General features: G+C 35.8%; 2 protein-coding genes and 1 long non-coding RNA gene across 8 annotated transcripts in view; 1 reads left to right on the top strand and 2 right to left on the bottom strand.

The window, feature by feature from the left end:
* LOC106786035 (blood vessel epicardial substance-like) overlaps positions 1-3872 on the bottom strand; it is a 45838-nt gene extending 41966 nt beyond the window's left edge. The window contains exons 1-3 of one of the 6 annotated variants that reach the window (XM_014747019.1): positions 3197-3872; positions 1091-1298; positions 759-939 (exon numbers count right to left, since the gene is read on the bottom strand). Coding sequence is in view for 1 of the 6 variants with exons in the window: in XM_014747016.1 (XP_014602502.1) it covers positions 3197-3213 (17 nt within the window). In the remaining 5 variants the exon portion in view is untranslated. Of the gene's footprint in view, positions 1-758; positions 1299-2958 lie in introns of all 6 variants that reach the window. The other 5 variants (XM_014747017.1, XM_014747018.1, XM_014747021.1 and 2 more) reach the window with 5 other exon arrangements.
* A 5472-nt stretch (positions 3873-9344) lies between these two features.
* On the bottom strand, positions 9345-10001 carry LOC106786047. Its single transcript, XR_001381604.1, has 2 exons — positions 9906-10001; positions 9345-9835 (listed from the first exon to the last, which is right to left on the bottom strand). It is a non-coding gene; the product is annotated as an uncharacterized LOC106786047 (long non-coding RNA).
* Positions 9829-15314, top strand: LOC106786046 (manganese-transporting ATPase 13A1). The gene is made up of 18 exons (XM_014747038.1): positions 9829-10212; positions 10558-10823; positions 10905-11133; positions 11195-11348; positions 11418-11570; positions 11647-11829; positions 11931-12068; positions 12145-12265; positions 12348-12502; positions 12569-12744; positions 12842-13081; positions 13166-13384; positions 13465-13654; positions 13743-14006; positions 14093-14429; positions 14530-14701; positions 14845-14988; positions 15048-15314. Exons 1-18 carry the CDS (start codon positions 9928-9930, stop codon positions 15156-15158), a joined length of 3537 nt encoding a protein of 1178 aa, XP_014602524.1. The 5' UTR covers positions 9829-9927; the 3' UTR covers positions 15159-15314.
* Positions 15315-15331: the final 17 nt, after the last annotated feature.

The raw sequence follows: 15331 nt of genomic DNA, 5'->3' as shown, positions 1-15331 counted from the left end.
GTCTACCTAACGCTTGACGCAAATCGAATCGATTCTGTCGCAAATTGTCAAGGAAACTTACAAACGTCACGACTCATTTAACCACGAAACTCACTTCTCTTCCTCTCCCCCTACCACCCCCTCCGACCCCCTCCTCCTCCTCCTTTTCCTTCACTCTCTTCGTACACGTCGTCACGAACACGATGCAACAGGTAAAGGTAATGTGCTAAGATCGCATGATGCAATTAATTTTTTAACACCTCGTCGTTACAATTGCTAAAACTCAAGTTCGTCTAAAGGATCCAAAAGGATCCATAAAATAAATCACGAGGATGAACCCTTTGAGTTAAGAAAAATTCTTCGAGATCCAAGAGGAGAAAGATACTTTTTTATAGGTTAGTTTTTTTCTTCTTCTTTTTTTTTTCTTTTTCTATTTTTTTTATGGAGATCCACCATCTGAACAGGTACAGCGTGACCAAGCAAAAAGTACTTCCGCGTTCGCAACGATAAAAGCCCGGTTTACACACTCGATAACTTTAATATGGTGCCCGTATATACTTGGGAAAGTATTTTATAGCAGTTACGGGTTAGTGGTATAATGAAAGATAAATAACTGACGTCTAGGTGATTTGCGTTGAATAAAAATTGGTTTTATTATTACGTCGGGGTTTAACGTAGAACGAACGAACGAACGAACGAACGAGAAAAAAAAAATGATATAAAAAGAAAACTGGATAAAATTACATATCTACCTTGTCGCTTGGAGATCGTTTTCTTACCTTTTATGGTGGATAAGCGATATGTTGTTTCGAATGTGGGATGATACACCTCAGTCTTCTGTGAGTATGCGTCAATAAAGGTGAACACAAAGGTGCTGAGCTTCCTCTATCCAAATTGGTCTCGTAGAAGATCACCACCTCGTGCAACACCATTGCAACTGACTTGATTAACGTGGGCGAACTTTGTACACAATGATAATTAGAGAAAGAAAGAGAGAGAGAGTGAGTGAATGAGAGAGAGAGAAAAATATATATATATATATAGAGAGAGAGAGACAATCACGCGGGGTATTTAGGAATGGTTGGAAATTGGCAAAGCCGATCGAACGTACGAAAATCGTCAGCGTATTTTCCCACGTCGCCACATCCGTCACTCGCACGATCCTTCAATTTCTCTATCACACATGCATACACATATATATACATAAATATATATATATGTATATATGCTACTTAACAGCAGCAACGAGTCACTGTGTTCTTCGATATCGTCACGCTTTTACCTCGACCGACCGCACACACGTTCGTCCGCCGTTACGCCTGTAAAACATTGTTGAATCACGTGTCACTCCTGGCTGCTCCCTTCATATTCTATATTTTACAACGATCCTTCAGCGATCTTTTCGATCAGAATCGAAGATCGTCGTAAGAATATGTTTTTCTTGGAAAGAAAGTTTAGGATTACGGACAAATGCATGATCTTTCATATCAAAATCATTTACAACAACAACAACAACAACAACAACAATAAAAGAAAAGAAAAGAAAAGAAAAGAAAAGAAAAGTGTTGAATTTCAAAAACGATTTTAGATTTAATCAGAATGATTCAACAACAACAACAACAACAACAATAATTCTCATAGGCGAGCTATTCGATTGACGTTGGTCTAAAATTTCAGTAAATTTTCCAACGAATAAAAGAACTATATAAGCGAAGTGATATTTATACGGAAAAAAGTTGCCGAAAGATGAAGTATAACAATGCTGTTGTTTACTCAGCAATGCAATCGAAAGTAAGGGGAGCGAGTAAGATGGAGAGAAAGAGAGAGTTTCCGCTTGTATTTTGTGAGAATGCCCGTTGCAACATAGCTTGGCCAAAAAAAACGCTGAGATTTAGAACAAACTTTCTTTCGGTTCTGTATGAAGAAAGGAGATAGAGATAGATGGAAAAAGAAGAAAGAGAGAGAGAAAGAGAGAGAGAAAGAGAGAGAGAGAGAAGGAAAAAGAGGGAGAGAGGGGGATAGAGAGAGAGAGAGAAAGAGGAAACCACCCCTACTGGATTATCTCGACTCCTCGATCGAAACGAAACGTGAACGTTCCTTTCGTCCAAACCACCTTTTCTTGAAACTTCGTACGACAGAAGTAAATACTTTTGATATTCTCGACAATGACTATAAGCCATTTCTAAATCTCGCAAAACCCTGCAACACATTTGATTGCATCAATAACTGACATAATCGCGTAAAGACGGGAGTGCAGACATTAATTCGAACTTTTGTTTCATTTCATCAGAAAATTACGATCCTTCATCTTCAACAACAACAACAACAATAGGACATTAAAACACAGTTATCTTAGGAGATGAAAAGGAAACAGTTTAGCGTATCGACTGTCAGTGGTACAGCACGGACACACATACGTACACGCACATACACACGCAGAACATGGAGGAAGAACACGTAGAACAAGTAGGAGGAACACGGGATCCGCATTTAAACGGACAAGGCACATGCCGTGTTAGTCTTGGTCACGTTGCGATGACGCAATATCATTTCCCTCATTGAAAAAAGGAATAAAAAATGCGAAACAAACTTTTGAACGGGTTGAAATGTAAAAAATGTTCATCTCCGAAAAAAACCCAACGAAGTATAACATTCTGATTAGAGATGGTCCACGGTTAGCATTAAATCGTTCGCGTGAGAACGAACCCCGAAGAAGACTCAACAATCATTCTTGCCTCTCTCCAGTTGTTAAGTCAGGAAGAAAGCATCACGTATCGCACTTAGCTCCCATGAGAGAGATAGAAACAACGAGGGAGAAAGATAGATACCTGTGGAGGAATAGGAAAGAACAAAAGAGATCATCTAACGGGTTTTCCACCCTAATACGTTTTCTCCGTGATCTCTCTCACTCGATCACACATCCTCCCAATTCTAAAATAGATTAGTATATAAAAAAAAAATGAATAAATTAGACTTTACTCAAGACATATCCACCAGGCGTATCTTTTTCTCTCTCATTCTCTCATTCTCTTTTTTCCTTTATTTCTTTCTCGCCCCGCAGTTAAACCGATGATGCCTCGCACAACACATAAATGACCGAACACTGTTTGAGAAGTAGGGGGTGATATCGGGTTATGCGAGTGAGAGAAGGAAGGGAGGAATAGCAGCAAAGGAGGACACTATTCGAACGTGGTCTCTGAGCACTGTTTACACGCACGCGACGAGAGGCGCCATGGTCACTGCCGGTTACAGTGCTCTTCCTCTCCGATAATCACCACCGTCTCGAACAAAGTATCCTCAGTCGATTTCGTCCTGGAAAACGAGGATGAAGGGAGCACAGGCCCAAAGCCATATCGTCCTCCCGATGCTTCCGCAGACGCCTCGATGGAGTCCCGTATTCGGCCTCTTCTCGATATCATCGTCGCGATAAGGCACGGCAGACCAACCGTCCATTCATCTCTCTGCTATCCTGCTATCCGAGATACGTCGCAAGCACACACGAGGACGCACGCGTCTCTACGCGCGAACGCGCGCGCGCACACACACGCTCTCTTCACCTCTTTCTCAACCACTGTCTATTTCTCTCTCTCTCTCTCTCTCTTTCTCTCTCTCTCTCTTTCTCTCTCTCTATCTATCTATCTCTATCTCTCTCACTCCCTCTTTCCTTCTCCTCGTTATCCGTCCTTCTATCCTTTTGAGGATAGTACCTCTCTACTACACGCGCGCACGCTGCTATCTATCTATCTCTCTCTCTCTCCCTCTCTCTCACCCTCTGTTTCCCTCTCTCTCTCTCTCTTTTCAACCCTCTCGCGCGCGCCACCCTCTCCCTTAGGGGCTCTCTCGCTCGACCTCAAAGCGACCGCTGCTGCTGCTCCAGTGGTGCGTCGCATGCAGGAGCTTTCGTTGGACTAAGCTCCGCTGGAACTAGCGCCACGCCCTCAGAGCAGGTGGCAGCACCTGCCGCATGATCCTTCGACTATTTCTCCTTTTATTCTCTCTTTTCCCCTTCCCCTCCTCTCTTCCACCCTTCCTACCTTCCACCCTTCCTCCCTTTTTCTCTTTCTGTCTCTCGTTTAACAAGAGGATGAAGACCCTTTACTAATATCTCTAGCTCTTTCTCAACCAACTAGTCCTTCTACGCGTAATCGTACAAAATCCACCTTTTCTCTCTCTGGAACATTGATGCTACATCGTATTTTCGTACGTTAGTCCCAGAGACCCTTCAATTCTCCCGAGAAGGTTATCTTTGAATTTTTATTCGAGCTACGTTGTCTCGTTCTATCTTCGTTAAGAACTTTCACTTCTTGACCATTCCCGTTGTCCGTTCTTTTTTAATAAATCTACCGTTATTCTACTTGAAGTAGTTAATGCTACGATACGTTTAAATGTCAGTAGTTAATATCATTTATGGTCAGACTACAGCAGCCGAAAGAAAGAAACTGGAGAATACTTACATTCATTGAACAGGTAGATTACTACCATTCTCAGACAACTACAATGCTCTCTCCCTCTCTCTCTCTCTCTCTCTCTCTTTCTCTTTCTCTTTTTCTATCTCTTTATCTTTCTTTGTCCCCATATTTTCCCTCGTGTTATACGACAGTGAAACACGCACACCGGATGCGTAGGCGCGAAACACGCGACACACGTGATACACGTTGATGAAAGGACTCACGTAATCTTTTCACCCGATTGTTCGGTCTCTCGTTTCCTTTATATAATTACCGTAAATAATTTATGGATTTGAGAATGGAAAAATGATTTTATTTATGCGACATCACTGCGACGTATGGATTATCAATTCAAACAGGATGGTGCGTTAATGAAGAGATAATTGCGTCCCACATGTTTCCAATAATCGCAGGATAATATCATTGAGGGATAAAAATAAAGAGAAAAAGAGAGTCCGGTAACATTAATTATACAAGGCCATATGTTCAAACTGACCTCTAAAAGCGAACGTACTAATTTTGGATTATTACTTTTTTTTGTCGATCTGTTACGGCAAATGTTTCTGTTCCAACTGGGAAATCAAGATAAATTTTTTTTACGCGCTGACTTTTTATCGCGAACGAGAAGCTGGCCCCGAGCCTGCCATTTCCCAAGGATTATCTGGAATACGTCATGTACACGTTCGAAAAGTTCTATATTATCTTGTTTTATCATAACTCAGCAACAACAACAAGAAAAGGACTTCACGATCCTGCTTACATGATACATTAGACCATACTAACCGAAATAATCTCGGTCGTTATTCCTACGATGCCGGGCGTAAAAGTTGAAAGTATCGAGGAATCGACAACAGTAAAACATAAATCCTATCGAAACATTTCCAAGTTTCTTCGCATAATTAATTTAACGCGTATGCATTTCCCCAGTGTGATTAATGCCCTGAACCACTTCCTACTAAGGAGAGAAACGATGTATCGTCGACGAGATTGTTCGTTCCAGAGTTCCCATAATTTATCGGAACTGTCGATATGTAATCGCTGCCAGAAACGCGCATCGCCAAACTTTTGCGCAAGGCCTCCATGCATCCACCATGACGAAGAACATGATTACGGAAGCATGTAAACGAATATATGTATATGTGAGTTGAGAAAGAAAAGAATAAGGGGAATCGAAATGTGTTGGAAAAGAAAAGTAATAGATCTCATTCTATATGAGAACCCCGGTGGAAAGAGAAGTGGAATAAAGTACCTATTTCAGTAAGACTAGGAACGATTACACTTGCAGATGCCTCAACCATTGGTTTTCGCCATTAGATCAATCTTCTCATACTGTGGCCAAACCACTTGGAGAAACAGTGCTATTTCTATAACAAGACCGTTGTATCTAAAGAGAGCTAGAGAGAGAGAGAGAGAGAGTTTACGTTCTCTAAATAAATTATCCCTGACCATATAAGATCGAGCCCAAAGATAATAATTCAAATGTTAATTGGCTAGCTAAATTAGTCCTACCAGCTTGTGGTCTACTGATCTATCAAAAGTTCTCGCTTTTGTTCCTAGGAATCGCTATGTTCAGTCGTTTGCCCCTTCTTGCTGAAGAACACGAACTACGTTTCCTGGGAAAAACAGACCAACGTCAGCAGGATAGTCGGCGTCGGTAGAGATAGCAATCAACGCTTCCTAATTCCGTACTACTATCATACCAAAATGTCGGAATAGGGTCAATAAATTGAACTATGTTAATCGACAACATAATTGTCGCTTTACGATAACTGTTTATCTGGTTATACTACTTTAATACATTTGATAATTACTTTCAACCATAATACGAATCATAAGATATTATCTAAGAAAGAGAATTAATTTAAGTCGAGTATTTGTCGTGACAATTTTCATGTAAAAACTTCTTCCCAACTTTCTCTTCCGAACATTCTCCCGTTAATGAACTTTAACGCATCTTACGTCGCAGTAAAGTATGTTATACAAATAGAAGATAGGGTAGATACCTTCCTTAACTCAGTACTTCGCAAAACTTCACCCTGAAAATTATTTTCCACCCTTCTCATTAGATGGTGCACGTATAGGTAATCATACGGCAGATCAATTTCTTCGATTATTATTGAAAAACGTATGATGGAGAAATGCGGCAGGTAATACTTCGCGATGACATAACGAGGTTAATGAATACTCATTGTGCTCGTTAAGGGATAAAAAGAAAGAATAAGCGAACTATACACTCCGTGCTGACTATATTAACGTTACGAAGAAGAAAAAGTAACGACAGAACATTCGGAGTAAATTTATCCCTTGAAGAATGAAGTGTTGTTCTCCACAACGTACGGGGGCTCGCTTGATGGTTGGTTATCTCAAATATTTGTTTTACTAACAGTTCAAACAATTGACCCAATTGATTTTCCGGGCCTCTGCTTCGACTCCCTCCATCATCACCCTCTCTATCTCTCTCTCTCTCTCTCTCTCTCTCTTTCCCCTCTGCACCATCGAGAGGTAGAGTTTCGCTCTCCACATGTAACGTGGCTATGCATTAGGATGTTTCATTAGCGATCAAAGGATATCCCGTTTGGTCGAAGTCACTCGAACAAAAATTTGCATTTCGATGCGGTAGCCCCGATTGATGAACCCGTCTTTGTATTAAACCAAAGCCGAGTTCTCTCTTTATCTCTCTTTGTGGTGTTAAACGCCCAACGAATGTCTCCGTTGATATCACCAAGTGAGAGATCTTCGATCCGATTCTATTTCATCGAATACATTCAAGAGATCACTCAGGTTGCTAATACTATAGATAGATACGTGATATGAATATAAATAGAGTTGCTTTTATTACGATCATATCTAGATAGTTATCTTTCCTATAGGATTTTGGTCTTCTTCCGAATTATACGAGTTATACGTTCGGATCAGCTTAATCCCACAATGATCGATTCACGTAGGAAGAAATTCAAGGGAAAATCACAGTTTCCTCGAACAAAGATTGTAAACTTAATCCAACGTTAGAAAAAAACACCATCGATTATTCGCGGCAGGACGTGCTCTTGTCAAGCTGTTCTCTTTCAAGAGGAAAATGTTTCGGTTATTATAACTTAGTATCGTTACAAAAACGCATCTGCATAAACGTCGTTCGAAGTGTTTCTTTCGTACGGCTCTTAGAACTTTACGGTTTTTAAATCCGATAAAAGAGTTCTGCGTAATCGAAAGGAAGAAAATAACAAGAGGTAAAACGAATAGTAAGGAGAACACTTTGACACATTTTTGACAACTTTGTCGCAAAGCAGATACGAAAAATCTTTAATAACGTCGCCCGAGTCCTTATAGCGATCTACTCGAGAACAGGAAAAGGAAAGAATAAAAAAATAAAAAGAAGAATAAGAGGAGGTCGTCCGGTGCAAAAACGAGTTGGTAATCGGCCAAACAAAACGTCCGCTTCATAAACACATTGGACGAATTCCAGATGTATTCATATGAACATTTAAAACGTTAATTATCTGAAGCTGTTTCCCGCGCTCTGATTGCGAATCGAAGTTGGCGTGGGTTTTTTAACACAAGATAAGAAAAGTAGTCAGTTAACGATTATCGCGAATTACCGTTGTAATGTCGGACTATGGCGTTGACTGTTACTACTTACAGTAGATTGTTGCCACAGTTTTCGCACGAGTACGAGACGAAGCTTTCTCACATAGCATCGGGTAAACAAAATTTAAAGCAGTAGAAACCACTTGGATCATCGACGACGTACCTCAAGAAGATACCTCATTTACAACTCAAATTTGAAGGGAATAGCATTCGCCACCGATATTAGGTAATCAAATATGCTATGAGAGAGTTATACAAGTAGGAGTTACCGCGTAGAATTAATTAACACCGAAAGATAGCATTATAGTTCCTGGCTTATTGACGAAACGAGGTCGATGCTCTCTTTTTAAATCCACTTCTTTTCTCTATATATATCTTCTCTTTCTTGAAAGAATATGCTAAAATGAAAAGGCGTGTAATTAATTACTACATTAATTATCCAAATGATATGTCTTATTTCATATGCTCGTTATTCTTTTTCCAATATAATTATAATAAATAATTACAATAATTTATCTCTCTTAACTATAATTTAATCTTATAATAAATATATTATATGATAGCAATGCGATAAAAATTTATATTTTATTGCAAGGTAATATATAACTGTTCATTTTTTTATTACTACGTATATTTATTAAACAAAATTGTTGTTACATACATTATTTTTTACTTTCTTATGATATTTATTGATAAATTATGTATATAGAGCGCTAATTGATGAAGCTCAGTTGATACAGCGCTAGTTGAAGTTTTCTGAAAGTAACACTAGAGTACACTAGAATGCACTCCATTTCATGAACGTGATGTAATACGCTAGATGCGCCATCTTGAAACAAAATGCAACTAAAGTGGACAAAAAGTATCAGAATTCTTAATTACATTGTAAATATGATTGAATTATTGATCATTAATTTATGCTTTTCTATATATTTTAGGATTATATTTAAATTCTGTTTCATATTTTGCTATATTAATAACATTATTTAAAAACATCTAATTGGAGTCGTTGTCGTTCATTTTTTATGTTGCTGTTGATGTTCTCAGAAGTTTCATATTTCATGTCACATTATGTCACTGAATAATCTCGTCCACGTGGCAACTTAGAAGTTGTAACGCTAACTGTGAATCATGCTGTGATCCCGGTATGAATAAATAGCGCATCAAAGCGCTAAATAAATCTTTTTACTAAATATGATATTATTACTATACATTAATAAATTCTTTATGATTTTTAACTAATGTACTTGTTTTTTATGGTAATTAGAAACAAAAAATAAAATTGCTAATCATGTTTATGCAGAATTATTAAATGAACTGCAATAACTTCTGTCGATGTTATTGTTTTATTAACTTCTGTCAATAAGAAAATGCTGCGATAAAATTATTTGCCGCTATCGATTTTGTACCAGATCTTCATAACAATTATTTTGTCACTAGTTTTACAGAAAAAGTACTATAAAAAAAACGTGGTAATAATTGTAACAATATAAGATAACAGTACATAAATACCTAGGTATACAATTGATATTTGCGAACTATGAATGATGAGTGTTGAAATAAGAGATCGGAAATAAACGCAGTCCTAGAAGTTATCAATTTCGACACTATTGCTTCTACTAGTATCAATTTTGACCACATAGCAGCACGTTTAACAGCGACAACAACACCTCCTATCATAGTAGTCAACAGTACTGAAAATCTTGATTCCTAACATAAGTTTGTTCCCTCTGGCAGATCTTTTAATACCACCGTGGCGTGGTTACACCAAACGTAACCTTTTTTACGCTTCCTTATTGAACAATAAGAATTCTTGTAGATGTCTAATGAAAGAAAGTACAACTGTTGTAATAAGTATCGAGATTCGCGTAAGAAAGAATTTCATATAGCAACCTCACGTTAATACATCCATGCTATGTTGGGCCGTAGTATAATCATGGCGACCAACAAATCACGACTGGACGATCTTGTACAAACGGTTACTCTTCACAACCCTCGAAAATTGTTATTCAATGGTTACGTCTTACCCTTTGTAGTATTGCAGTTTATGTGGATTTATAGTTGGATATTTGTTTACGGTTTCGATGAGTATTATGATGCAGGCCTGGTTGGAATTGCTGCAATCGGTGTGCTACAAATTTTTGTCTGCTTGTGCTGCCAATGGTCTGTGCATGTGCATACCTTTTTGAATTGCAGTTCGGTAAGTATATACGGTTGATTAGTGAATTACATTTCTTTTTATTTATTTACACGCAGAATGCAATTGGCCGGAACAATATGTACACTGTCGTGACAACTATACGAACGGATGTTCGACTTCTGCTATGTGAAGTCACATGACCAACAAGCGGGAAAATTTTTTAAATTCGAACATAAAACAAATCTATGGCACTTTATTCATTTATCTGTGCGATCTTTTTCGTATCATTTTTATATATTTTTATTATTCAGTCACAATTTGGGATTTATTTTTAATGTATTATATTGAAAGACATGATTTATATGTTATTTAAATGTGGTAATCAAAGAAAATTTGGTATATTAGGAAAAAAATCCATATATAGCGACAATTGCGAAGGTAGTGCCTACTCCAAATAATGGCAGTTCTGAACTTGTTAAATTACACCATGCAGAAAAACAAGAACCATGGTTTGTATTTCAAAAAACAAAGTATTATTGGGAACCAAATACGAAGTGTTTTAAAAGTCTTCAGTTTCCTATAAATCAATCAATTAAACATTATTCCGAATGGAAGGGATATCTCGATGAGAAGGAAGTTACAACTGCCGAGGAAAAATATGGCAAAAATAAGTGGGTTCATAGTTTTGAAATGATTTTAGTAATATTATTAAAAGATCAACCGAGTAAGATGTTATGAATTTTTGTATTTAGATTGGACATGGTTGTACCGGAATTTTGGGAACTTTTCAAAGAAAGAGCAATCGCGCCATTTTTTGTTTTTCAAGTATTTTGCGTTGCACTTTGGTGCCTTGATAAATATTGGTATTATAGTATTTTCACTCTTATTATGCTTATTATGTTTGAATGTACACTTGTACAACAACAACTCCGAAACATGGCTGAAATACGGAAAATGGGAAACAAACCTTATATGATAATGGTCAGTATAATAAGTAATCTATATTAATGGATTTTTTAATGATATCAATTTAATATTCAAGGTTTATAGAAACAGAAGGTGGCGTTATATGTTTACCGATCAATTAGTTCCCGGTGATGTTGTTTCAATAACAAGATCACAAAATGATAATTTAGTTCCATGTGACATGTTATTACTAAGAGGTCCATGCATTGTGGATGAAAGTATGCTAACAGGTAATTGTTGTATTATTTTGTTAATTGAATGTTTTACAAGCAGATCAATAATATGTTATGTCTTTTAAGGTGAATCTGTTCCTCAAATGAAAGAACCAATAGATGATATAGATGGCGACAGAGATTTAAACATAGAAGGAGATGATAAACTTCATGTATTATTTGGAGGAACTAAAGTAGTACAACATACATCACCCAGTAAAAATGTGTCAGGTTTGAGAGGTATGCATTTTAAAATGATATAACTGAAATATATGAGATATATAATGATTAATTAAATTATATCTTTATATTTCAGCCGTTGATAATGGTTGTGTTGCCTATGTGTTGCGTACTGGATTCTCAACATCACAGGGTAAACTTTTGAGAACCATACTCTTTGGAGTTAAACGTGTCACAGCTAATAATCTTGAAACATTTGGGTTTATTCTATTTCTTTTGATATTTGCGATTGCCGCTGCAGCTTATGTTTGGATCAAAGGTTTAATAATTTTTACCGATCATATGACATATAGAATACAATCAGACGTGGTATTTTTATACCTTAGAGACCTCTTTTTTTTATAAATATAATATTTTTAGGCAGCGAGGATCCAACAAGAAATAAGTATAAGTTATTTTTGGAGTGTACACTTATTCTTACATCCGTTGTACCACCAGAATTACCCATCGAATTGTCGTTAGCTGTAAACACGTCTTTGTTAGCTTTATCTAAATTAGGTATTTACAAAACGTTAAAATTTCATTGTTATATCTTGTTAATGGTTCATGATATTAAAATAAAAATTATTTTTAGGTGTATTTTGTACAGAACCTTTTAGGATACCATTTGCAGGAAAGGTTGAAATTTGTTGTTTTGATAAAACTGGAACTTTAACTAGTGATAATCTCGTTGTCGAAGGGATAGCAGGGATTGAGTAAGTATAATTTATGAACTAAATATTTATAATATGAGATTAAAGAATAATATTATTAAACGTAATGCTTTTGGTACATCAGTGGTAAGGCAGATGTGATGCCACTCTCTGATGCACCTTTAGAAAGTGTACAAGTACTAGCAACGTGCCATTCCTTAGTGCAATTAGATGATGGGATCGTTGGAGATCCACTTGAGAAAGCTACATTGAAAGCTGTAAATTGGAGCCTTACAAAAAGTATGTTACATCATATAGATAATATATTTTATAAGATCATTATAAAAAAAAAAAACTATTAAATAGGTGATTCGGTAATACCAAAAAAGGGCAAATCACCAGTACTAAAGATTTTACAAAGATATCATTTCTCGTCGGCACTAAAAAGAATGTCAGTTGTCGCAGGATACACAACCCCTGGTTCATCTGAAAATAATTACATAGTTACTGTAAAAGGTGCACCCGAAACTGTTAAGAATATGGTCAGAACTTATATAATATTATAATACAATTAAAATATTCTTTTCTTTTTTTTATATAGTTATTTTTTTTTTATATAAATTACGCATTATATTACAGTTATCTGAAGTCCCCGATAATTACGATTCAACGTATTTGTCTCTTTCTCGTCGTGGTGCAAGAGTTTTAGCCTTGGGTTATCGTAAGCTTTCAAATCCTTTATCTGCTCAGGAATTGAGAGAGTTTACTCGAGAAAATTTGGAAAAGAATCTTTCATTTGCTGGATTTGTTATTATAAGTTGTCCGCTTAAACCCGATTCTAAGGCAGTCATTAAAGAAATTCTTAATGCTTCCCATTCTGTAAGACAAATTAATATAAAATATCAATATAACGTTTTTAAATTTTAATTTTATAATGCTGATTTCCATAAATCGTTTATTTAGGTAGTTATGATTACCGGAGATAATCCCTTAACAGCTTGTCACGTCAGTCGTGAATTGCATTTTACAAAAAAACCAAGTACTCTGATTTTAATGGAATGTGATGGTGAATGGTATTGGGAAAGTGTAGATCGAAAAACACAAATACCTTTAAGCATAAAAAATGTAAAATCGCAAGGCAATGAAATTTGGAAAGAACATACTCTTTGTATAACCGGAGAGGTAATTTTCTTTAATATCAGATTAATGATGTATTTTCTTCCATTTTTTTTTGGACATCAATTTTATTTCATTTTATTCAGGGACTTTCGTATTTAAATGAAAATAACATAAGTCTTTTACGACAATTATTACCACATATTGTCATATTTGCTCGATGCGAGCCTAAACAAAAAGAGTTTATCATTGTTTCCTTACAATCATTGGGATATACAACATTGATGTGCGGTGATGGAACAAATGATGTAGGTGCATTAAAACATGCACAAGTGGGTAAGTCTATTGAAAAATCTCTCTAAAAAAAAAAAAAATATTGTTCTATTTGCGTATTTTATGTATTATTTAATATTACAATTTTCAGGTGTTGCAATATTATCCAGTCTACCTGAAAGAGTATCGGCAGAGAGACGAGAAAATTCGTCGTTTGGAAATACGCACGTAGCTCTAACAAATACGTCAACAAGTAACGGGCCTCGAATGAACATGAGACAACAATCTAGTATGCAAACAAAACTACCCAAAATATTAAAAGATATTGAAGAATTGGAACAATCTACCGTCATAAAACTTGGAGATGCATCTATTGCTGCACCATTTACTAGCAAAATGTCTTCTATCCAGTGTAGTGAGTATACATTTATTATTAAAAGATTTTTTAATTCGACATGTAATATTAGAATCAAAAATAAAATGATAATTTTTGTGTTGTAGTATGTCACGTTATAAAACAAGGACGATGTACGTTAGTTACAACATTGCAGATGTTTAAAATTTTGGCTTTGAATGCATTAGTACTTGCTTATAGTCAATCTGTTCTGTATTTGGAAGGTATTAAATTCAGTGATGCTCAGGCGACTTTACAGGGTATTCTTTTAGCAGCTTGTTTTCTATTTATATCGACATCAAAACCATTGAAAACTTTATCGAAACAAAGACCACTGCCAAATATTTTTAATCTATACACTATTGCAACAGTGTTGCTACAATTTGCTGTACATTTCTTCTGTCTTGTGTATTTAGTAAAAGAAGCTACACTATTATCTCCAAGGTAAATCCATTCGATTGAATATTATGATTTGCTTGCTAAATATTATAAAGTTACATATGTTAATTATATTTCAAATAATAATTATTTTTGTATTAATTAGCGATGACAAATTAGCAGCGATTTTTGCTACCAATACCGACGTAAATCGAAACATTTCTTCTGTCGATACTTCCGATAAAGATGAAGACAAATTTGAAGCAAGTTTAATTAATAGCACGGTTTATATAATAGCTGTAGCACTTCAAATATCCACATTTGCCATCAATTATCGGGTAATAAATTATTTCGTCAAATAACTTACTGATGATTTTACAAAAATACGGAAATTATTCTGTAGCTTTAAGAATTATTATTTTTTTTTCTTTTTTAATTTTATTCGTCGTTTTGTATAATTATGCAAATGTTTATTTCGTAGGGTCAACCATTTATGGAGAGTCTAACACAAAATAAGTCACTATTGTATAGTCTCTTGGGTAGTTCTGCTGTTGTCTTATCATTAGCTTGTGGATTCTTACCAGACATAGCTTCGCAATTCGAAATCGTTGATTTTCCAAGTGATGTAAGTATTATTTTGAATGCAGACATTAGCGAATATTAATGGTGTTCAATTGGTTATAGTTTCGAAAAGTTTTGGTTCAAATACTGGTGGCAGACTTTGTGCTTGCTTATATTGCTGACAGAACTTGTTTGTGGCTCTTTGGCGAAGGAAAACATAACAAACTGCGATGAGAAAGAAGATTTGCTGAATAAAAACCGTAATATATATATAAGGTAATATTTTTTACGCACGAGATGTCTCAAAGATAATTGTTTCATCGAAATAATTTGTCTACATACTAAATATTAAATATCTCATGTTATCTAAAGTATAAACACATATTATTTTTTAAATGGATATATAT

Source organism: Polistes canadensis, unplaced genomic scaffold (assembly GCF_001313835.1).
Source record: "Polistes canadensis isolate GaletaPanama2010 unplaced genomic scaffold, ASM131383v1 scaffold_63, whole genome shotgun sequence".
NCBI classification, from domain to species: Eukaryota; Metazoa; Arthropoda; class Insecta; order Hymenoptera; family Vespidae; genus Polistes; species Polistes canadensis.
Note: the sequence above shows the minus strand (reverse complement) of the source record. Positions and strands in the feature narration are given on the sequence as shown.